Source organism: Bombina bombina, chromosome 1 (assembly GCF_027579735.1).
Source record: "Bombina bombina isolate aBomBom1 chromosome 1, aBomBom1.pri, whole genome shotgun sequence".
Lineage (NCBI taxonomy): Eukaryota > Metazoa > Chordata > Amphibia > Anura > Bombinatoridae > Bombina > Bombina bombina.
This window is the reverse complement of record NC_069499.1, coordinates 1,586,269,673-1,586,295,428: the sequence shown is the minus strand read 5'-3', so window position 1 is coordinate 1,586,295,428 and position 25,756 is coordinate 1,586,269,673. Positions and strand designations below refer to the sequence as shown.

The following is a 25,756-nucleotide window of genomic DNA, read 5'->3' as shown; positions in this document are numbered from 1 at the left end:
GCTTGGGAAACATTGCCCCTACTGGTAGGATTGTATATCCCATATGTCACTAGCTCATGGACTCTTGCCAATATGAAAGAAATGAATTTATCAGGTAAGTTCTTACATAAATTATGTTTTTTGATGTGAAGACAAAGGATATTCTTGGACTAAGGTTAGAATTCCAAGAATTGTATCTTTTCTCCAGGATGGTCTTGAGAAGGGGTTATCTGCTAGTACCTTGAAGGGTCAAATCTCAGCCTTATTGGTGCTTTTACTCAATTGTTTGGCAGAATTGCCAGACGTTCAGTCCTTTTGTCAGGCATTACTTAGAATTAGGCCTGTGTTTAAGGCAGTTGCTCCTCCTTGGAGCCTTAATCTTGTTCTTAAAGGGACACTGAACCCAAATGTTTTCTTTCGTGATTCAGATAGAGCATGACATTTTAAGCAACTTTCTAATTTACTCCTATTATCATTCTTGGTATCTTTATTTGAAATGCAAGAATGTAAGTTTAGATGCCGGCCCATTTTTGGTGAACAACCTGGGTTGTCCTTGCCGATTGGTGGATAAATTAATCCACCAATAATAAAGTGCTGTCCAGAGGTCTGAACAAAAAAACCCCTCAGATGTCTTCTTTTTCAAATAAAGATAGCAAGAGAACGAAGAAAAATTGATAATGGGGTAAATTAGAAAGTTGCTTAAAATTGCATGCTCTATCTGAATCATGAAAGAAAAAAATTGGGTTCAGTGTCCCTTTAATGTTTTGCAGCAGCATCCGTTTGAGCCGATGCATTCTGTTGATATTAAGCTTTTATTTTAGAAGGTTGTGTTTCTGTTAGTCAATTCCTCTGCTTGGAGAATCTCTGAGCTTTCTGCATTGCAGTTTGATTCACCTTATCTTATATTTCACACAGATAAGGCTGTGCTTAGAACTAAGTTGGGTTTTCTTCCCAAGGAGGTTTCTAACAAGAATATTAATCAGGAGATCGTTGTTCCTTCTTTGTGTCCCAAGCCTTCTTCAGATAAAGAGCGGTTGTTACTTAATCTGGATGTAGTCTGTGCTCTTAAGTTTTATTTGGAAGCGACTAAGGATTTTCGTGAGTCTTCTGCTCTCTTTGTCATTTTTTCAGAAAAGAATAGAGGTCAAAAGGCTTCTGCCACTACTCTTGCTTTTTGGTTGCAAAGTGTGATTCGGTTGGCCTATAAATCGTCTGGGGAAACGGCCTCCGGAGAGAATTAGGGCTCATTCCATCAGAGCTGTAGCCGCCTCTTGGGCTTTCAAAAATGAGTCTTCTATGGAGCAGATTTGCAAGGCTGTAACTTGGTCTTCTTTGCATTCCTTTTCAGAATTTTACAGATTTTATACTTTTGCCTCGGCTGAGGCAGCTTTAGGGAGAAAGGCTCTTCAAGCGGTGGTGCCTTCCATTTAGACATACTGGTTTTTCTTTCCCTCCCTATTCATCTGTGTCCTCTAGCTTGGGTATTAGTTCCCAACAGTAATTACAGATGAACCCGTGGACTCACCACATCTTTAGAAGAAAACTAAATTTATTTCTTCAAGATGTGGTGAGTCCACTGACCCACCCTTTTGCTTTATGTTTTTGCTTGTTTTATGGTTTTTAATTAAACCTCAGACTGTAAATGTCAGCGGAGAATACATATCTATATAATAAGATAAAGTAAGTATGCAATCTATCAAATATTAAGTTTGAGCATGTTTAATACCATTTGCTGGATACATTCTGTGTATTGCAAATCTGAGGTTCAGATATGAGGGGCGCGATCCGATAAAGATCGTAGTTTGCGGTGCAAGCGAGGGAACCTCAGCCGCCCGTAGTTTCAGCTCGCAACTCGAGCTATCCTATATACGGCGCAGTCAGAGGCTAAAGTGCCGTAAGTCTGACAAACCAGCGATGTCCAGAAATCTGCGTAAGTACAAATTTCTGGAGTCGCCAGTGACTTACGGCACTTTAGAAACTGCCGGCGCCTACAAAAACTGACTAAATTATTAAATCTCCCGTACTGTCTAACACACCTCCTAAACATAGCCCGACATGTCTAACCCTCTATACGCTATCCACCCTCACTATCCTAACAATAAAAAATGTATTAACCCCTAAACTGCCGCTCCCGGACCTCGCCGCCACCTAATAAAGTTATTAAACCCTAAACCGCCGCTCCCGGACCCCGCCGCCAGCTATATTAAATCTATAACCCCTAATGTGAGCCCCTACCCCCCCTAAAGTGAGCACCTACCCAGCCGCCATCTACCTTACCTACCCCCTAATGTGAGCCCCTTACACCGCCGCCATCTATTTTAAAAATATTAACCCCTAATTTAATCCCCCTACACCGCCGCCAGCTATATTAACTATATTAACCCTAATTATATTAGGGTTAATATAGTTAATATCGTTATTATATTATATATATTAAGTATAATAACCCTATCTAACTCTAACATCCCTAACTAAATTCTTATTAAAATAAATCTAATTAATATTAATATTATTAATTAAAATATTCCTATTTAAATCTAAATACTTACCTATAAAATAAACCCTAAGATAGCTACAATGTAATTAATAATTACATTATAGCTATTTTAGGGTTTATATTTATTTTACAGGTAACTTGGTAATTTATTTTAACTAGGTACAATAGCTGTTAAATAGTTAATAACTATTTAATAGCTACCTAGTTAAAATAATTACCAATTTACCTGTAAAATAAATCCTAACCTAAGTTACAAATACACCTACACTATCAATAAATTAAATAAACTACAAATATCTAAACTAAAATACAATTAAATAAACTAAACTAAATTACAAAAAAAAAAAAACACTAAATTACAAAAAATAAAAAAAATTACAAGATTTTTAAGCTAATTACACCTATTCTAAGCCCCCTAATAAAATAATAAAGCCCCCCAAAATAAAAAAATTTCCCTACCCTATTCTAAATTAAAAAAGTTCACAGTTCTTTTACCTTACCAGCCCTTAAAAGGGCCTTTTGCGGGGCATGCCCCAAAGAAAACAGCTCTTTTGCCTGTAAAAAAAAACACAATACCACCCCCCCAACATTACAACCCACCACCCACATACCCCTATTCTAAACCCACCCAACCCCCCCTTAAAAAAAACCTAACACTACCCCCCTGAAGATCTCCCTACCTTGTCTTCACCCAGCCGGGCAGAACTCTTTATCCGATCCGGGCGATGTCCAATCAAGCGGCAGAGAAGTCTTCTTCTATCCGGGCGATGTCTTCAATCAAGCGGCAGAGAAGTCTTCTTCCATCCGGCGATGTCTTCCATCAAGCGGCAGTGAAGTCTTCTTCCATCCGGCGATGTCTTCAATCAAGCGGCAGTGAAGTCTTCTTCCATCCGGCGATGTCTTCAAGCAAAGCAGCATCTTCAATCTTCTTTCTTCGCTCATCCGCCGCGGAGCATCCATGCGGCACGAAGACTAAACGATGAATGAGGTACCTTTAAATGACGTCATCCAAGATGGCGTCCGTCGAATTCCGATTGGCTGATAGGATTCTAGCAGCCAATCAGAATTAAGGTACAAAAATCTGATTGGCTGATTGAATCAGCCAATCAGATTCAATTTCAATCCGATTGGCTGATTGGTTCAGCCAATCGGATTGAACTTGAATCTGATTGGCTGATTCAATCAGCCAATCAGATTTTTCATGCGTTAGGTATTAGGTTTATTTTGTAGGTAGTTTAGGGAGTTACGCTAGGGAGTTACGGGGCTCCAATAGACAGCATAATGCTTACTATGGCTGCATTTTGTGGCGAGGTGAAAATGGAGTAAGATTTCTCCATTTTCGCCACCTAAGTCCTTACGCTGTATATTGGATACCAAACTGCGCTGGTTTGGTATACCTGTCTATGGCCCAAAAAACTACGGGCGAAGGCAGAAATATACGGGCGTAACTTCTAGGTTACGCCGTATATAGGATACCAAACCAGCGCAAATTTCGGCGTCGCCGGCTTTTGCGGGCGACGCTGCATATCGGATCGGGCCCGAGATGCTTTGCTAATTACATATTAGGATTCAACTTAAACCTTTCTTCCCCTCCCCACTCAATATGCTAAATTATACAATTGTTCACTGGATTCCCTTTGAAGCTTAAGTATATGCAAGAGTTGATTACCCCTGCTGTGTTGAATCCACAAATTTTAGACGTCACATCTAGATGAAGATCAGCTAAGCAGAAACACATGTTGCATTGTAAATTCATTTTAAAGTACAACTTGTATAATTTTCAATATTGTATAAAAATGTGTATTTGTGGATATAAGAGAAAAATGCCCAACAGTAACATATTAAATAAGTATTTGATGAAATTAATAAGTAAAATAATAGGTACAAATAAATGGATATGAGATTGTCTATTTGTATAACATTAAATCCAAAAATTTGATGAATTTAATAAGTAGCTATACAGTCAATTTAAAACATCCAATTTGTTTCAAAATTAACAACCTTTTATTTTTCAGGCATCTGACAAGCGCATGTGTAGTTGCTGCTGTAAATTGTGTCATATGTTTTTGTACACTCAACAAGAGGTGTACTGAATGTGAAATATGCTGTGTTTGTATTAATCTGGGAAAATAATCAAATGCAACTTTAAAATGCATTTTAAAATAATACTAGTATGATACTAGAAATATACTCATGTCTGGTGTCTAGGAATGCATACTGGATTATCTTAGATGGGACAGATCTATGACCAGACAGGTTTATTAATATAAAGAAATAGTGTATTTGATAAAAAAAATTTAGATAGTTAAACTGCAGCAATATTTGATGGTAAAACTGCATTTCTGGGTGTCTGCTGCCACCTATAGATCAGAGATGGTATCGCAGCCAAAGATAAATGGCTACTCAGGGAGGCATCTCCCAAATAACCAAGAGATGTTTAGCTCAAGGGGCCTATTAAAGACAAGCTTCCGTGGAGCGTTTCCAATTTCACCAATGATTAGAATAAAAAGGGGTTGGGTTATATCATGTGATATAGCCTCATGCAAGAGAAAGAAAAAAAAGGGTCTTGGCTGCTGAATTTTGACTGACAAACTGTTGCCTTGGAATCCAGTCTCTATTAAGCAAATCTGGGCCTAACCTTCTTGCAAAAATTACCTCTTAATTTATGAAGTGAAATTGGAATTATCGGAGAAAACTGAAACATTAATTTGGTTATTTGGATAAAGTATACGCGATTGATAAATATATATATAAAATTTTAAATCAAAAGGTATTTGGTAACTACAACTAGATTGCAGTTAGTAATTTTAAATGGGCACAATTTGTATTTTAAGCTCATGTTCATAGTCCTGTGTAGTTTAACTAGTCATTATTGCTTGTGACAGACCCCTCTGTCAACCTCCCTAGGGATTATGGATTCGGGCATTATGTTAAGTCACCCTGTGCCCATTATAGGTACAGGGTGCAAATCCAACAGTACTGGAGGGGTTAACTTCAGTTTTGAGTAACTGTATTGTCTAAGACAGTTGTTAGCAGTTGTAGTTGTTGCACCAGTTTTAAGCAGTGGCTAGAAGCAAAATAAATAGCTAATTTAGACTTAAACATTTTTAAGATGAGGATGTCTCTGCCTAACTAAAAGATATTGGGATCCTACTGCCTCTCTGCTACAATTGGTGGCAAGCGACGGGTTAGTCCTCATAGCCCAGAAGAGCAAATACACATCCGGACCTAATGGAAATACAGTATGAAAGGCTGAAAAGAGCCACCCTTAAAGACCTGCTAGAACAACGGGGCAGTCAAGCCAGTAACCTCAGGAAGAGGGAGATTATTATAATACTGACCGAGATGGACGGAGTACCAGGGCCCGAAGGAACCAATGAGCCCAGCATATCAGACAGAACTCCCGAAGAAGCAAGCTTTGACCGGGCGGTTAAAATAAGACTGGCACATTATGGCCCCAACCTGACTGCCAAAATTATTGCCCGGGTCATAGCAGCTGTGGATGCCAACCTACTTCGCCAAAGCAGCGCTGCAGCAGCCCAAGTCACAGCAACCCCAGTGGAAAAGAGAAAGGTACATTTTGCAGCTTTTAAAAACTTCATGGAAACAGAAGGATAGATTGATGGGTACCTTGCGGATTTTGAGAGGCAATGTGCACTACACAAGGTACCCGCAGAGGACTGGGTCACAATATTATCCGGCCATGCCAGTGAGGCTTTTCTGGCCATTCCAGATGAGGAAGTCGAGGATTATAATGCTGTAAAAGAGGCTCTGCTCTCCAGGTATGCAAATACACCGGAGGCATACAGGAGGCGGTTCAGAGACACTGTTAAATTAGCTGGAGATTCCTACGTTGAGTGGGTATGTAAGGTGCACAGCAGCTCACTGGATGGCGGGGTGCCAAGCCGTATCTGGGGAAGAGGTGCTGCAGCTATTCCTGTTGGAACATTGCTTCGACAAGTTATCCGCAGGAGTTAGAGAGTGGGGTTGGGACCGTAAACCCTCCACACTGCATGAAGCTGCTCACCTGGCAGATGAGTATACGGATGTCCGCAAACTGGACACTGCTACCACTAAGCCCCCTGCCAGAGTGGAGTACCGACCCACAGTCACCCCAGCAGCTACCAGTTACCAACCCCCGGCGCACCGCTCTACCACACCGCCTTCAGCCACAAACTATCCTCAGACAGCCCGGTTCAACTTACGGGACTACTCACAACCTATTCGGTGCTTTGGATGTAAGCAACTAGGGCACAAAAGACCAGAGTGTCCCCTAAACAAAGCGAACCAAGCACAGTCCTGGAGGAGACCCGACGGCGGAAACCAACGTAACCCTCAGCCTGCTGCCCGCTGCCCGCTGCGTAGAGGAGGAAGAATGCTGGGGCATCCTACATGAAGCAGACCCCGTGCAAGCTGCCCATCGGGATAACCGACAACAGCACCTGCAACTGGTTAAAGTGAATGGGAAGGAGGTCAGTGGTCTACGAGATACTGGTGCTACCATGACCTTGCTCCAAAAGAACTTGGATTCCGAGAACCAGCACACCGGAGACACTGTGGCTGTGAGGGTAGCAGGGGGCACTGTGTTCCGCCTACCTGTTGCCCGAGTACATTTGGATTGGGGAGTGGGCGCTAGACATCTGAATGTAGGGGTCATGAAGGGTTTACCAGCTGATGTTCTCCTTGGAAATGACTTGGCTCCCCTTGTTTCTGCCTACCCTCTGATGGGTCCCGCTAATGTTAACCCTGTGACTACCCGTGCCCAGACCCGTGCCGCCGAGACCGACCCACCTGCTGCTGAGACCCAGGTAAGACTCTCTTCCCCGACTTGTACCCTAGATCAGGCCCCCTTAGGCTGGGATACCCCAGAGACGTACGGGAGGGAAATCCGGGAGGATCCAACCCTTCAGAAGTATAGGGCTAAGGCAGATGCTGGAGAAGAGGGGGTAGATGGGGAACGTTATGAGTGGGTGGGGGATAGGCTATATAGAATCCCTAAACCTTCCCAGAAAAGTACTGCCCCTCCGCGGAATCAGCACCAGTGCCTGCGAAATACCGGCAAGAGATTAAAAAAGTTCACAGTTCTTTAGGGCTAAGGCAGATGCTGGAGAAGAGGGGGTAGATGGGGAACGTTATGAGTGGGTGGGGGATAGGCTATATAGAATCCCTAAACCTTCCCAGAAAAGTACTGCCCCTCCGCGGAATCAGCACCAGTGCCTGCGAAATACCGGCAAGAGATTCTGCGGATTGGGCATGATGTACCATTAGCTGGACATCTAGGGTCCCGCCGCACAGCTCATAGGATCACCCAAAATTTCTTCTGGACCAATTTTAACCGAGATGTGCGGGTATATTGTAGTACTTGTGACACCTGTCAACGGGTGGGTAAGCGGGGGGGATCACCCAAAAGCTAGGCTTATGTCTATGCCTATCATTGGGGAACCATTTTCCCGCATAGCCGTTGACATTGTGGGTCCACTGGCCAGAGCTAGTCCATCAGGTAAGAAGTATATTCTCACCGTGGTGGACTATGCCACTCGTTACCCAGAGGCAGTAGCACTGTCTAATATAAAGGCAGAGACAGTAGCTGATGCCCTGGTTAAGGTTTTTACTAGGGTCGGGTTCCCTAAGGAGATTCTCTCCGATCAGGGGACCCAGTTTACCGCTGTGCTCACCCAGCAGCTGTGGAAGGTGTGCGGCATTAAACTGCTGCTCAGTTCGCCTTAACTAATTGTAGCGGAGAGGCAGTAGGATCCGCAATATCTTTTAGTTAGGCAGAGACATCCTCATCTTAAAAATGTCTAAATAATTCAGTCCAAGTTTAAGTCTAAATCAGCTATTTATTTTGCTTCTAGCCACTGCTTAAAACTGGTGCAACAACTACAACTGCTAACAACTGTCTTAGACAATACAGTTACTCAAAACTAACAGTTACTCAAAATTGAAGTTAACCCCTCCAGTACTGTCTGATTTGCACCCTGTACCTATAAAGGGCACAGGGTGACTTAACATAATGCCCGAATCCATAATCCGTAGGGAGGTTGACAGAGGGATGTGACGAAACCAATCTCGCCACTGTACATTGGAGGGCCTGTTATGGAACATTCTTTGGGCTGGAGGTACATGGGCTTAAGGATACCCAGAGACTGCATGGAAATATGGAATTTTATATGCTGGACACCCCATGTACTTTCATAACTCTGTCTTATGTCTATGTCACCCTGTATCCATAAATACAGGATGGGTACAGGGTGTGAGTGCCCCTTGTGGGAGCAATTGTGACTCTATAAGCCAAGTGGGCATAAAAGACTTTATAGCTAATAAGAACTGTTCCTATATTCTGTAATAAGATGTATTCTATGTATGTTTAAGATCTGATTGTGTCTCAGGAGTCTGTCTGGGTAAACTGATTGTGTTTTGTGTGATTATGTTAACTAGACTGCCCAACATCAGATTGTCTGAGTACTTAATATGTTAATCCGTTTTACCTGTGAATAGACAATTGTTAGAGGTTTGATGCATTGTTCATATGTTTGCTTTACTGTTAAACCAATGCCCTCTGTAACCTGAAGCCAGGGTGTATAAATCTGTGTGCTGCCTTCAAATAAAGGAGTCATTCTGTTTTAAACCTGAAATGTGGAGCTTGGTCTCATGTTTGCAGGGAAACTGATCAAGGTTGTGAAGTGCTGATTCTGTATGCAGGACATTGTTCATCTGGTATTAACCCTTGGTACACTGTTGGTACCGTAACAAGGGGTCTGTCACATTGCTAAATAATTTATTTGCTAGATAAAGGTCCTTTGTATTTCATATTTGTAAGTCAGGCTTATTATTGTAAGTAAATCTCTCTGGTGCGCATTAAGAATTTGCGGATATATATATATATATATATATATATATATATATTAGAATTTGCCTTATTGTAGCTAAATAAGATTTATTTCAGCTCAGATAAATTGGCATAGAACTAGACACTGTTAAAGTATTTTGTTATATTGTCTAACTAAACGTTGTTAAGTTAACAATCCATATTCTGGTATTTTATTGTGGTATTTTAATGTGATTCATTGTGAGTAAGGTTAATTTTAAAGGTATTTTATTTAAGATCTTTGTAAGAATATTATAACAGCATAAGTGTGTATCATTTGACTCAATCTGGTTTCTATAAATATAATTCAATGTGTTTATAAATTTTTAACTAATCTAAAGAATTTATATTAATTTTAATTGTTTCGTATATACATTTTAATTGGGGGTTTGTTTTTAAGAATAATTATTAAATAAAAGATATTAAAACCCTGCGATATACTGACAGTGCTTACCTGAGATGCACCACTCTTCTGTGCATACTGGCTGCAGATCAGATTTCTTTTGCTAGAGAGCACATCTAGTGCTGTGTATGTCCCAGCAGAGGATCTAAGTGTGGAGTATATTGAGGACCCAAAAGGAGAAGGCTAAAGGGCCGGTCTCTGTGGCAGACTTGTTACTAACTCCTTCACTGGGAGTGATTATGTCACTACCCAATTCTCCAATCTCCCCTTTGTCTCTCATTGCCAGCTCACTAAGGTGAAAATGGACCTCAAATCGGCCTTTCCCCCCTCTTAACTAAGAATCTAGAGCAACTCTAGGGTGCTGAACCAAAGTTGGGCCAGCTCCTGTATTTGAGGGAGCGTGATTGCGAAACGTCAGGGGACCGCTTCAAGAGAACGCGTCTCAATTTTTTAACTTGCTTACTCAAGCAGAGACTTACATATGGGTGTATATTAACCCTACATGGAAATTTTACAATCTGTGAAGTGTGAATGTATGTGATTATGTGACAAGCACAGGGAAAGGTAATCATTAATATAGCTCCCGGTACAGGAGCTTAGTTGAGAAGGGATTATAGATTTCTGTCACTTCACTGCCGTATAACTGATAAATATGTTTCATCAAGTATGCACATGCGATAACTATTGATATATAGGCATTATGCCACAGTTTTATCTAATACAACAATTGCACTAGGTTCGTTACTCTGATTATCTCCTCACGGGAGCGCTAATCATGATTTTTGTCCTTCAATCAGAGAATTGAGATTTACCCTTTTTTTTTTCTTCTTCCAAGTGCGCTGTCACACAGTACATACTGTCACACTGAATCATTTGGGATTTAGCCTTAAGTGAAGGGTGATAATCACACATTTTCCCCAATTTTTTTCTCTGACTTTGCTGAGTTTAAGTGGTTTTAATGTATGAATGTGTATCGATTCTGTTAATAAAAAAATGGAATGAATGGCTACTTTGTATCTTTTTTTCTATCACATTACTTTCAATAAACTCTTTAAACAATTTCTACAGAGGGGCAAGCACTCTTTTCTGTTGCGCACCTTGCAGCTCATCTCTATACACCCCTACCCATCCCATTTATTCTGCTTCTGACACCAGAATCCTCAGACTCGTGCACAACATTCCTACTGTAAACAGTTATCATGTAAGTTTTATGGGGATCAGAGCCATCAAATGCTTCTCTTGTCTTCATTTATTGTATCCCCAAAGTATAGTGCTGTGAAAACTGAATATATACAAGTATGCAAGAGAGGAATTGAATTAGAATCTATGAGACAAACATCCATTAGATTATTTGGTCACATTTTATTAAAAAGCAATAACATATCTTACAAATGTGTGCAAAACAAAGTGTATTCATAATTACACATAGCGACATGCAGAAACCTACACTCCAAAACATTCTAGAACTTCATGTAATAAACCAGGGAGCGTCTAAAGAACTCTCTCTTCTAAAGTCGCAGTCTAAGTCTTTTATATGAAAGTGGTTTGAAGCAAAATAAACCGTTCCCCATATATAGAACGTCCAGAAATCGCTCCATAACTAGTCCTAGTGTTTAATACTTGCTTGAAGGGGTATTAGTACATTCTAACTGTTAAAGTGGGTAGTAAAGATAAGGACAATTTCATGGTGTTAAACTTAAATAAAACAGGTTTGTGAGTTGCTTTTGCAAATGCATTTTCTGATCACTCAGGTTTCTTCAACAGAGACATTTTCTTAAAAGAATGTCCTCAAGTTATGTCTCCTGATTTCAGATTTAAACTAAACACTGCACCATATTGGTCCATATAAAACAGTCTATGGATTATAGATCTGATGCCATAACTTTATTTCTTTTTTCTCCCTTATGGCTAATGAATATTCCTATATTACTGACACCCCGTCGCTTTATCAGTATTAAGGAACAGCATCTTCTGAGCTATAATTTGATTTACTTCTTATTACCAGTTAATCTGTCAGTGTTACACTGACTTTTGTTACCATTTCTTACAATAAAACATGAATAATATCCAGTAAAGAATAAAAATATCAGAGTTACAGGGATTATCCATTTATCACCGAGCTGAAACAGTGCCTAGACTACCTTCCTTCCGTTCAATGGGAATCCCTAAAGGCTAATACGCTGATTATTATTTTTTTTACTAGTTGTTGAGATCTTCAGATTAAAGTCCAGTTTTTATAAGTAGTGTCTGTCAGTGGTGGAATTCATTCTGTGATATTCTGCAAACGGTGAGAAGTTTTGGATTCATACTCTCTCCCTCCAATACAGGCCTAGAACAGAAACTGCAATCCCAGAAGCACAACACTGTCAGTAACTAAACTGCTTCAGTCCCTAGAGAATTGCAACTTAAAAGCCAAACACAGCATGGTGTTCTGGTGTGGTCGGGAAGTCTCTTGCTTTCACATTTGTCCCTGTATTGGACCCTGAAATGTGCCTTCAGAGATGACCCAAGGCAGACGCGGGGAAAACTATTTATTTTCCATGGTCAGAGTTTGTCATCTGTCATTTCCAAAAACTGGGCATAGACATCGCGTGTGCACTCCCCCTTTTGGTTAAACTGGAATTTGTAATAACTTCCATCTGCACAAATAGCTGGAAGAGAAGTGTAAGGTGTTAGTGAAGATCACCAGCAGGGAATATTAAAATTAATAAACAGGACATTATCTCAGTACATTTAAACCTCAGAAATAGAAAGAAGTCATTATTAAGCTAAATGTGAGACCAGCTGCTCCTTGCAGATTTGTGCCCTTTTTATAAATCGATCTTTATGGATGTTGCTACTTTACTAATATGCATTGTCAGCAGTCATCTATTTTATTACGAAATTAATTTACAAATAAATTATCACAACATTGTCTCATTCTTATGTACCTGTGGCCCAAACCTGGTGTAGTGGGCAGTATTTAAAGGGACATCATAGACAAAAACATAATTTATGTAAGAACTTGCCTGATAAATTCATTTCTTTCATATTAGCAAGAGTCCATGAGCTAGTGACGTATGGGATATACATTCCTACCAGGAGGGGCAAAGTTTCCCAAACCTCAAAATGCCTATAAATACACCCCTCACCACACCCACAATTCAGTTTAACGAATAGCCAAGAAGTGGGGTGATAAGAAAAAAGTGTGAAAGCATAAAAAATAAGGAATTGGAATAATTGTGCTTTATACAAAAAAATCATAACCACCCCAAAAAAGGGCGGGCCTCATGGACTCTTGCTAATATGAAAGAAATTAATTTATCAGGTAAGTTCTTACATAAATTATGTTTTCTTTCATGTAATTAGCAAGAGTCCATGAGCTAGTGACGTATGGGATAATGACTACCCAAGATGTGGATCTTTCCACACAAGAGTCACTAGAGAGGGAGGGATAAAATAAAGACAGCCAATTCCTGCTGAAAATAATCCACACCCAAAATAAAGTTTAAATGAAAACATAAGCAGAAGATTCAAACTGAAACAGCTGCCTGAAGTACTTTTCTACCAAAAACTGCTTCAGAAGAAGAAAACACATCAAAATGGTAGAATTTAGTAAAAGTATGCAAAAGAAGACCAAGTTGCTGCTTTGCAAATCTGATCAACCGAAGCTTCATTCCTAAACGCCCAGGAAGTAGAAACTGACCTAGTAGAATGAGCTGTAATCCTCTGAGGCGGAGTTTTACCCGACTCAACATAGGCATGATGAATTAAAGATTTCAACCAAGATGCCAAAGAAATGGCAGAAGCTTTCTGGCCTTTTCTAGAACCGGAAAAGATGACAAATAGACTAGAAGTCTTTCGGAAAGTCTTAGTAGCTTCAACATAATATTTCAAAGCTCTAACAACATCCAAAGAATGCAATGATTTCTCCTTAGAATTCTTAGGATTAGGGCATAATGAAGGAACTACAATTTCTCTACTAATGTTGTTGGAATTCACAACCTTAGGTAAAAATTCAAAAGAAGTTCGCAACACTGCCTTATCCTGATGAAAAATCAGAAAAGGAGACTCACAAGAAAGAGCAGACAATTCAGAGACTCTTCTGGCAGAAGAGATGGCCAAAAGGAACAAAACTTTCCAAGAAAGTAATTTAATGTCCAATGAATGCATAGGCTCAAACGGAGGAGCTTGAAGAGCCCCCAGAACCAAATTCAAACTCCAAGGAGGAGAAATTGACTTAATGACAGGTTTTATACGAACCAAGGCTTGTACAAAACAATGAATATCAGGAAGATTAGCAATCTTTCTGTGAAAAAGAACAGAAAGAGCAGAGATTTGACCTTTCAAGGAACTTGCGGACAAACCTTTATCTAAACCATCATGGACACTGAATCTATCTGGAAACCCAAAAAGGTTACCCTTGTCTGAGGAATCAATGAACTTTTAGTGAATTGATCCTCCAACCATGATTTTGAAGAAACAACAAAAGTCGATTCGTATGAAATTCTGCTAAATGTGAAGACTGAGCAAGTACCAAGATATCGTCCAAATAAGGAAATACCACAATACCCTGTTCTCTGATTACAGATAGAAGGGCACCGAGAACCTTTGTAAAAATTCTTGGAGCTGTTGCTAGGCCAAACGGCAGAGCCACAAACTGGTAATGCTTGTCTAGGAAAGAGAATCTCAGAAACTGATAGTGAGCTGGATGAATCGGAATATGCAGATATGCATCCTGTAAATCTATTGTAGACATATAATGCCCTTGCTGAACAAAAGGCAGGATAGTCCTTACAGTTACCATTTTGAATGTTGGTATCCTTGCATAACGATTCAATATTTTTAGATCCAGAACTGGTCTGAAGGAATTCTCCTTCTTTGGTACAATGAAGAGATTCGAATAAAACCCCAGCCCCTGTTCCGAAACTGGAACTGGCATAATTACTCCAGCCAACTCTAGATCTGAAACACATTTCAGAAATGCTTGAGCTTTCGCTGGGTTTACTGGGACACGGGAAAGAAAGAATCTCTTTGCAGGAGGTCTTATCTTGAAACCAATTCTGTACCCTTCTGAAATAATGTTCTGAATCCAAAGATTGTGAACAGAATTGATCCAAATTTCTTTGAAAAAACGTAATCTGCCCCCTACCAGCTGAGCTGGAATGAGGGCCGCACCTTCATGTGGACTTAGAAGCTGGCTTTGCTTTTCTAGAAGGCTTGGATTTATTCCAGACTGGAGATGGTTTCCAAACTGAAACTGCTCCTGAGGATGAAGGATCAGGCTTTTGTTCTTTGTTGAAACGAAAGGAACGAAAACGATTATTAGCCCTGTTTTCACCCTTAGATTTTTTTTATCCTGTGGTAAAAAAGTTCCTTTCCCACCAGTAACAGTTGAGATAATAGAATCCAACTGAGAACCAAATAATTTATTACCCTGGAAAGAAAGGGAAAGTAGAGTCGATTTAGAAGACATATCAGCATTCCAAGTTTTAAGCCATAAAGCTCTTCTAGCTAAAATAGCTAGAGACATAAACCTGACATCAACTCTGATAATATCAAAAATGGCATCACAGATAAAATTATTAGCATGTTGAAGAAGAATAATAATGTTATGAGAATCATGATCTGTTACTTGTTGCGCTAAAGTTTCCAACCAAAAAGTTGAAGCTGCAGCAATATCCGCCAAAGATATAGCAGGTCTAAGAAGATTACCTGAACACAAATAAGCTTTTCTTAGAAAGGATTCAATTTTCCTATCTAAAGGATCCTTAAAGGAAGTACCATCTGCCGTAGGAATAGTAGTACGTTTAGCAAGGGTAGAGATAGCCCCATCAACTTTAGGGATTTTGTCCCAAAACTCTAATCTGTCAGACGGCACAGGATATAATTGCTTAAAACGTTTAGAAGGAGTAAATGAATTACCCAATTTATTCCATTCCCTGGAAATTACTTCAGAAATAGCACCAGGAACAGGAAAAACTTCTGGAATAACTACAGGAGATTTAAAGACCTTGTCTAAACGTTTAGATTTAGTATCAAGAGGACCAGAATCCTCAATTTCTAATGCAATTAGGACTTCTTTAAGTAAAGAACGAATAAATTCCATTTTAAATAAATATGAAGATTTATCAGCATCAACCTCTGAAACAGAATCCTCTGAACCAGAAGAATCATTAGAATCAGAATGATGATGTTCATTTAAAAATTCATCTGGATAAAGAGAAGTTTTAAAAGACTTTTTATGTTTACTACAAGGAGGAATAACAGACATAGCCTTCTTAATAGATTCAGCAACAAAATCTCTTATGTTATCAGGAACACTCTGAACATTAGATGTTGATGGAACTGCAACAGGTAATGGTATTTTACTAAAGGAAATATTTTCTGCATTAACAAGTTTGTCATGACATTTAATACAAACAACAGCTGGAGGAACAGCTACCAAAAGTTTACAGCAGATACACTTAGCTTTGGTAGTTCCAGCACCAGGCAGCGATTTTCCTGAAGTATCTTCTGACTCAGATGCAACATGAGACATCTTGCAATATGTAAGAGAAAAAACAACATATAAAGCAAAATTGATCAAATTCCTTAAATGACAGTTTCAGGAATGGGAAAAAATGCCAAAGAACAAGCTTCTAGCAACCAGAAGCAATGAAAAATGAGACTTAAATAATGTGGAGACAAAAGCGACGCCCATATTTTTTTAGCGCCAAATAAGACGCCCACATTATTTGGCGCCTAAATGCTTTTGGCGCCAAAAATGACGCCACATCCGGAACGCCGACATTTTTGGCGCAAAAGAACGTCAAAAAATGTCGCAACTTCCGGCGACACGTATGACGCCAGAAACAGAAAAGATTTTTTGCGCCAAAAAAGTCTGCGCCAAGAATGACGCAATAAAATGAAGCATTTTCAGCCCCCGCAAGCCTAACAGCCCACAGGGAAAAAGTCAAATTTTTTAAGGTAAGAAAAAATGATTGATTCAAATGCATTATCCCAAATATGAAACTGACTGTCTGAAAATAAGGAATGTTGAACATCCTGAGTCAAGGCAAATAAATGTTTGAATACATATATTTAGAACTTTATAAAAAAAAAGCACCCAACCATAGCTTAGAGTGTCACAGAAAATAAGACTTACTTACCCCAGGACACTCGTCTACATGTTGTAGAAAGCCAAACCAGTACTGAAACGAAAATCAGCAGAGGTAATGGTATATATATAAGAGTATATCGTCGATCTGAAATGGGAGGTAAGAGATGAATCTCTACGACCGATAACAGAGAACCTATGAAATAGACCCCGTAGAAGGAGATCATTGCATTCAAATAGGCAATACTCTCCTCACATCCCTCTGACATTCACTGTACGCTGAGAGGAAAACCGGCTCCAACCTGTTGCGGAGCGCATATCAACGTAGAATCTAGCACAAACTTACTTCACCACCTCCATAGGAGGCAAGGTTTGTAAAACTGATTTGTGGGTGTGGTGAGGGGTGTATTTATAGGCATTTTGAGGTTTGGGAAACTTTGCCCCTCCTGGTAGGAATGTATATCCCATACGTCACTAGCTCATGGACTCTTGCTAATTACATGAAAGAAAAAGAGACTGCTGTTACTGTTAGTTGATCCACCACACCTAAAACAACTGGTCCTGTGTCAGTAACATAAGATCCATGCGCCTACCAGACATCTTTATAGGAATATATAAGTATTTATTAAACATATGCATAGTATTTATCTGCAATAAATCACTGCACAACATCTACATACAAATAAATGTATCATTGGCTAGTGCACGGTTTCACATCATGTATTGCCAAAACATTGTCAATAAATAAGATGGATGTCAGTTCCACTCAGTGCAGCTACATAGATGTTTACACCTTATAGTATTCAGAGAATCAAATTCATATGCTATTGCAAAAAGGTTTGCTGAATACTAGAACCTGCAGAACTACTGATTCTTCTATAGAAGTGCACAGATCTCTAGACCAGCGGGTTGGGGGGTTGCGTGTATGTATATACACCAGCAGGATCAGATCAGTAAGCTGTTTTTTAAATATTAAAGTAGCATCTTGGGTTTGAGTCCTGCAAATAGTGTCCCTGCAACACTGTAACGCGTGGCAGATAAGTTCTGTTTGAACAACTGTGCTTAATACTGTAACGTTGTCTGGGACTCACCTATAACAGAGTTCGGCTCTGTCCCAAAGGCACAAACACAGGGCGACCCTGAAGGAACCTGAAATTTAGAGAAGCTCCACTTGGAACTGAAGTATTTGGGGAGGAAACTGGCGGAGGCCAAACTGCAAAGACAAAAACAAGTACATGGTTATGGAATATGTGTTTTGTATAGACCTGAGCTGGACAGTCAGAACACGTCCTGGTACTCATTAGTTTTATTTAGTTTATATTTGTTCACTGCACATTAATAATATATCTGACTATGGTTGAACATGGATTTATTTTTTACCATATGGGATCTTGCCCTGATTGTTATATTACTTGATGCCAATAAAAAGTGACGGAAAAATATGGTAAAAACACAACATTCAATTTCTAACCATTTAATTAACTTTATGTCAGGGTTTTTTCCCTGTTGTTTGCCATGTGCTGCTGGCAGCCATTTTACTCACCTCTCTTCCTGACTATGGTGCAATGCTGCTCATTTCCTACACTTCTTTTTATGGCCAGACTGGTGTGCATCATCCGTGTGAGACAGGATGCAGTCTCAGAATTGTGATGTCATTACTTATTATTTAAAGGGCCTCTGTTCAGTATGCTTTGCCTTTGCGTTGTCTCAGACCTGTTTGTGAGTTCCAGTTCCTGTGTATTACCTGGCTGCCTGACGTCCTTCCTGGTTCCTGATCCCTGGCTTGTTCCTAACTCTGTTGTTTTCCTTGTGCCTGATTCCGGCTCGTCTGAATATTCGCTTTGGCTCCTGACTCAGCTCTGGTTTTGACTCCTCGCTTGTTATTTTACTTGTGTACTTTTTATTATTTTTTGCTATTATTTAAGGTGCGATTATTTTTGCACTTCTCATCTCAGTCTGATTCCTGGCACCCTGACATTAATAGCAAAAAATAATAAAAAGTCCACAAGTAAAATAACAAGCCAGGAGTCAAAACCAGAACTGGTAGTCAGACGTGTCGAGTCAGGAGCCAAAGCGAATAGTCAGACGAGCCGGAATCAGGAACAAGGAAAACAGCAGAGTCAGGAACAAGCCAGGACGTCAGGCAGCCAGGTAATACACAGGAAATGGAACTCACAACAGGTCTGAGACAACGCAAAGGCAAAGCATACTGAACAGAGGCCCTTTAAATAATAAGTGATGACATTACAATTCTGAGACTGCATCCTGTCTCACATGGATGATGCACACCAGTCTAGCCATAAAAAGAAGTGTAGGAAATGAGCAGCATCCCCCACAATGCACCATAGTCAGGAAGAGAGGTGAGTAAAATGGCTGCCAGCAGCACATGGCAAACAACAGGGAAAAAACCCTGACAGTACCCTCCCCTCAACGACCCCTCCCCCGTGGGAGGACAAAAGGCTTATTGGGGAAACGGGCATGGAAGGCACGGAGGAGGGTGGGAGCATGAACATCAGAGGAGGGAACCCAAGAATGCTCCTCCGGACCGTAGCCTCTCCAGTGAAAAGAAGTGTAGGAAATGAGCAGCATCCCCCACAATGCACCATAGTCAGGAAGAGAGGTGAGTAAAATGGCTGCCAGCAGCACATGGCAAACAACAGGGAAAAAACCCTGACACTTTAACATCCCGGCTGTTTACTAAGTAAACTTTATACACAGGTTTAATCAAATCCATTACTAGCACAGGGGCAGGATTTGGGCAAACAGATGGATTTATACAAACAAATCTGGTCACAATAGGATGTCAGAAAAAGGACCTATTTGTCACATCACCTGTATGAAAACCCACTGTACCCACTGCAGGAGCTGCTCCTCAGCACAACAGCTTATCAGTAGATTAATAAACACCATAAGCTGCCAGTTATGTAGATGCTGTGTAACGTGTCATATTCACACACAAGTAACTGTAGTCCCACCTGGACTGTTTATTTCTCTTGGGATCTTCTGCAGCGAATATATGAACAGTTCCATGGTCGCTGGACACACAAATCAGAGAAGCATCTTCATTGAAATTAATGCTGCAAGACAGGGAGAAGAAACACAACTTTAGCAAATGATGAAGAGTCATATGAAGAAATGCACTGTCATTGTATATGGCACAAGCATCTTATGCAGTAGTGTGTGTAAAAAGCATCAACAGTGTAGTATTATTAGTGTGTGTGTGTGTGTGACACGGGCCTCTAATAAGTGTGTGTGACACAGGCCTCTAATAAGTAAGTGTGTGTGTGATACTGGACTCTAATAAGTGTGTGTGTGACACGGGACTCTAATAAGTGTGTGTGAGACACGGGACTCTAATAAGTGTGTGTGAGACACGGGACTCTAATAAGTGTGTGTGAGACACGGGACTCTAATAAGTGTGTGTGAGACACGGGACTCTAATAAGTGTGTGTGAGACACGGGACTCTAATAAGTGTGTGTGAGACACGGGACTCTAATAAGTGTGTGTGAGACAGGCCTCTAATAAGTGTGTGTGCAACACGGGCCTCTAATAAGTGTGTGTGACACGGGCCTCTAATAAGTGTGTGCGACACGGGCCTCTAATAAGTGTGTGCGACACGGGCCTCTAATAAGTGTGTGTGTGCAACACGGGCCTCTAATAAGTGTGTGTGTGTGTGTATGTGACACGGGCCTCTAATAAGTGTGTGTGTGTGTGTGTGTGACACGGGCCTCTAATAAGTGTGCGTGAGTATGTGTGTGACACGGGCCTCTAATAAGTGTGCGTGAGTATGTGTGTGACATGGGCCTCTAATAAATGTGTGTGTGTGACACAGGCCTCTAATAAGTGTGTGTGCAACACAGGCCTCTAATAAGTGTGTGTGTGCAATACGGGCCTCTAATAAGTGTGTGTGTGTGTGTGACACGGGCCTCTAATAAGTGTGTGTGTGTGTGACACGGGCCTCTAATAAGTGTGTGTGTGACACGGGCCTCTAATAAGTGTGTGTGACACGGGCCTCTAATAAGTGTGTGTGACACAGGCCTCTAATAAGTGTGTGTGCAACACGGGCCTCTAATAAGTGTGTGTGTGTGTGTGAGAGTGTGTGTGACACGGGCCTCTAATAAGTGTGTGTGACACGGGCCTCTAATAAGTGTGTATGACACGGGCCTCTAATAAGTGTGTGTGACACGGGCCTCTAATAAGTGTGTGTGACACGGGCCTCTAATAAGTGTGTTCAACACAGGCCTCTGATAAGTGTGTGTGCGCAACACGTGCCTCTAATAAGTGTGTGTATGACAAAGGCCTCTAATAAGTGTGTGTATGTGTGTGTGACAAAGGCCTCTAAAAAGTAAGTGTGTGTGTATGACAAAGGCCTCTAATAAGTGTGTGTATGTGTGTGTGACAAAGGCCTCTAATAAGTGTGTGTGTGTGTATGTATGTGTGTGTGTGAGACAAAGGCCTCTAATAAGTGTGTGTGTGTATGTGACACGGGCCAATAATAAGAGTTTGTGTGTGACAAAGGCCTCTAATAAGTGTGTGTGTGTGAGACAAGGGCCTCTAATTGGAGTGTGTGGGTGAGACACAGGCCTCGAGTGTGTGTGTGTGTGTGTGTGTGACACGGGCCTCTAATAAGTGTGTGTGTAAGACACGGGCCTCTAATAAGTGTGTGTGTGTGTGTGTGACATGGGCCTCTAATAAGTGTGTGTGTGTGTGTGTGTGTGTGACATGGGCCTCTAATAAGTGTGTGTGTGTGTGACACGGGCCTCTAATAAGTGTGTGTGTGTGTGAGACACGGGCCTCTAATAAGTGTGTGTGTGTGAGACACAGGCCTCTAATAAGTGTGTGTGTGTGAGACACAGACCTCTAATAAGTGTGTGTGTGTGACACGGGCCTCTAATAAGTGTGTGTGTGTGAGACACGGGCCTCTAATAAGTGTGTGTGTGTGAGACACGGGCCTCTAATAAGTGTGTGTGTGTGAGACACGGGCCTCTAATAAGTGTGTGTGTGTGAGTGTGACACGGGCCTCTAATAAGTGTGTGTGTGACACGGGCCTCTAATAAGTGTGTGTGAGTGTGACACGGGCCTCTAATAAGTGTGTGTGTGTGTGTGTGACACGGGCCTCTAATAATTGTGTGTGTGTGTGAGACACAGGCTTCTAATAAGTGTGTGTGAGACAAGGGTCTCTAATAAGAGTGTGTGTGTGAGACACGGGCCTCTAATAAGTGTGTGTGACACGGGACTCTAATAAGTGTGTTCAACACAGGCCTCTGATAAGTGTGTGTGCGCAACACGTGCCTCTAATAAGTGTGTGTATGACAAAGGCCTCTAATAAGTGTGTGTATGTGTGTGTGACAAAGGCCTCTAAAAAGTAAGTGTGTGTGTGTATGACAAAGGCCTCTAATAAGTGTGTGTATGTGTGTGTGACAAAGGCCTCTAAAAAGTAAGTGTGTGTGTGTATGACAAAGGCCTCTAATAAGTGTGTGTGTGTGTATGTGTGTGTGTGAGACAAAGGCCTCTAATAAGTGTGTGTGTGTATGTGACACGGGCCAATAATAAGAGTTTGTGTGTGACAAAGGCCTCTAATAAGTGTGTGTGTGTGAGACAAGGGCCTCTAATTGGAGTGTGTGGGTGAGACACAGGCCTCGAGTGTGTGTGTGTGTGTGACACGGGCCTCTAATAAGTGTGTGTGTAAGACACGGGCCTCTAATAAGTGTGTGTGTGTGTGTGACATGGGCCTCTAATAAGTGTGTGTGTGTGTGTGTGTGTGACATGGGCCTCTAATAAGTGTGTGTGTGTGTGACACGGGCCTCTAATAAGTGTGTGTGTGTGAGACACAGGCCTCTAATAAGTGTGTGTGTGTGTGTGAGACACAGACCTCTAATAAGTGTGTGTGTGTGACACGGGCCTCTAATAAGTGTGTGTGTGTGAGACACGGGCCTCTAATAAGTGTGTGTGTGTGAGACACGGGCCTCTAATAAGTGTGTGTGTGTGTGACACGGGCCTCTAATAAGTGTGTGTGTGTGAGTGTGACACGGGCCTCTAATAAGTGTGTGTGTGACACGGGCCTCTAATAAGTGTGTGTGAGTGTGACACGGGCCTCTAATAAGTGTGTGTGTGTGTGTGTGACACGGGCCTCTAATAATTGTGTGTGTGTGTGAGACACAGGCTTCTAATAAGTGTGTGTGAGACAAGGGCCTCTAATAAGAGTGTGTGTGTGAGACACGGGCCTCTAATAAGTGTGTGAGACACAGGCCTCTAATAAGTGTGTGTGTGTGTGTGAGACACAGGCCTCTAATAAGTGTGTGAGACACAGGCCTCTAATAAGTGTGTGTGTGTGAGACACAGGCCTCTAATAAGTGTGTGTGACACGGGAATCTAATAAGTGTGTGCAACACAGGCCTCTAATAAGTGTGTGTGCGCAACACGTGCCTCTAATAAGTGTGTGTGTGTGACAAAGGCCTCTAAAACGTAAGTGTGTGTGTGTGACAAAGGCCTCTAATAAGTGTGTGTATGTGTGTGTGACAAAGGCCTCTAAAAAGTAAGTGTGTGTGTATGACAAAGGCCTCTAATAAGTGTGTGTGTGTGTGTGACACGGGCCAATAATAAGAGTTTGTGTGTGTGACAAAGGCCTCTAATAAGTGTGTGTGTGTGAGACAAGGGCCTCTAATTGGAGTGTGTGGGCGTGACACGGGCCTCTAATAATTGTGTGTGTGTGAGACACAGGCCTCAAGTGTGTGTGTGTGTGTGTGACACGGGCCTCTAATAAGTGTGTGTGACACGGGCCTCTAATAAGTGTGAGTGTGTGTGTGTGAGTGTGTGTGAGACACAGGCCTCTAATAAGTGTGTGTGAGACACAGGCCTCTAATAAGTGTGTGTGTGTGTGTGTGTGTGTGAGACACAGGCCTCTAATAAGTGTGTGTGCAACACGGGCCTCTAATAAGTGTGTGTGACACGGGCCTCTAATAAGTGTGTGCGACACGGGCCTCTAATAAGTGTGTGCAACACGGGCCTCTAATAAGTGTGTGCAACACGGGCCTCTAATAAGTGTGTGTGACACGGGCCTCTAATAAGTGTGTGTGACACGGGCCACTAATAAGTGTGTGTGACACAGGCCTCTAATAAGTGTGTGTGACACAGGCCTCTAATAAGTGTGTGTGACACGGGCCTCTAATAAGTGTGTGCAACACGGGCCTCTAATAAGTGTGTGTGTGCAACACAGGCCTCTAATAAGTGTGTGTGTGCAACACAGGCCTCTAATAAGTGTGTGTGTGTGTGACACGGGCCTCTAATAAGTGTGTGTGTGAGAGACACAGGCCTCTAATAAGTGTGTGTGTGAGAGACACAGGCCTCTAATAAGTGTGTGTGTGAGACACAGGCCTCTAATAAGTGTGTGTGTGAGACACAGGCCTCTAATAAGTGTGTGTGTGAGACACAGGCCTCTAATAAGTGTGTGTGTGAGACACAGGCCTCAAATAAGTGTGTGTGTGTGTGTGACACGGGCCTCAAATAAGTGTGTGTGTGTGTGACACGGGCCTCTAATAAGTGTGTGTGTGTGAGTGTGTGTGTGACATGGGCCTCTAATAAGTGTGTGTGACACGGGCCTCTAATAAGTGTGTGTGACACGGGCCTCTAATAAGTGTGTGTGACACGGGCCTCTAATAAGTGTGTGTGACACGGGCCTCTAATAAGTGTGTGTGTGTGTGACACGGGCCTCTAATAAGTGTATGTGACACAGGCCTCTAATAAGTGTGTGTGCAACACGGGCCTCTAATAAGTGTGTGTGCAACACGGGCCTCTAATAAGTGTGTGTGCAACACGGGCCTCTAATAAGTGTGTGTGCAACACGGGCCTCTAATAAGTGTGTGTGCAACACGGGCCTCTAATAAGTGTGTGTGTGTGTGTGTGAGACACGGGCCTCTAATAAGTGTGTGTGACACGGGCTTCTAATAAGTGTGTGTGACACGGGCCTCTAATAAGTGTGTGTGACACGGGCCTCTAATAAGTGTGTGTGACACGGGCCTCTAATAAGTGTGTGTGACACGGGCCTCTAATAAGTGTGTGTGACACGGGCCTCTAATAAGTGTGTGTGACACGGGCCTCTAATAAGTGTGTGTGACACGGGCCTCTAATAAGTGTGTGTGACACGGGCCTCTAATAAGTGTGTGTGATACGGGCCTCTAATAAGTGTGTGTGACACGGGCCTCTAATAAGTGTGTGTGACACGGGAATCTAATAAGTGTGTGTGACACGGGCCTCTAATAAGTGTGTGTGACACGGGCCTCTATTAAGTGTGTGTGACACGGGCTTCTAATAAGTGTGCGTGACACGGGCCTCAAATAAGTGTGTGTGTGTGAGACACGGGCCTCTAATAAGTGTGTGTGTGTGAGACACAGGCCTCTAATAAGTGTGTGTGTGTGAGACACAGGCCTCTAATAAGTGTGTGTGTGTGAGACACAGGCCTCTAATAAGTGTGTGTGTGTGTGTGTGAGACAGGCCTCTAATAAGTGTGTGTGTGTGTGACATGGGAATCTAATAAGTGTGTGTGACACGGGCCTCTAATAAGTGTGTGTGACACGGGCCTCTATTAAGTGTGTGTGACACGGGCCTCTAATAAGTGTGTGTGACACGGGCTTCTAATAAGTGTGCGTGACACGGGCCTCAAATAAGTGTGTGTGTGTGTGAGACACGGGCCTCTAATAAGTGTGTGTGTGTGAGACACAGGCCTCTAATAAGTGTGTGTGTGTGAGACACAGGCCTCTAATAAGTGTGTGTGTGTGAGACACAGGCCTCTAATAAGTGTGTGTGTGTGTGTGTGTGAGACAGGCCTCTAATAAGTGTGTGTGTGTGTGACACAGGCCTCTAATAAGTGTGTGTGAGACACAGGCCTCTAATAAGTGTGTGTGTGTGTGTGAGAGACACGGGCCTCTAATAAG

The 25,756-nt window shown here is 41.7% G+C and overlaps 1 protein-coding gene across 1 annotated transcript in view; it reads right to left on the bottom strand.

Annotated features, from left to right (window-relative positions):
* Positions 1 to 11,089: 11,089 nt before the first annotated feature.
* WDR45B (WD repeat domain 45B) overlaps positions 11,090 to 25,756 on the bottom strand; it is a 119,403-nt gene continuing 104,736 nt past the window's right edge. The window contains exons 8-10 of the mRNA XM_053710377.1: positions 19,801 to 19,902; positions 17,917 to 18,038; positions 11,090 to 12,398 (exon numbers count right to left, since the gene is read on the bottom strand). Of these exons, the coding sequence (XP_053566352.1) occupies positions 12,292 to 12,398; positions 17,917 to 18,038; positions 19,801 to 19,902 (331 nt within the window). The 3' untranslated portion in view covers positions 11,090 to 12,291. The remainder of the gene's footprint in view (positions 12,399 to 17,916; positions 18,039 to 19,800; positions 19,903 to 25,756) is intronic.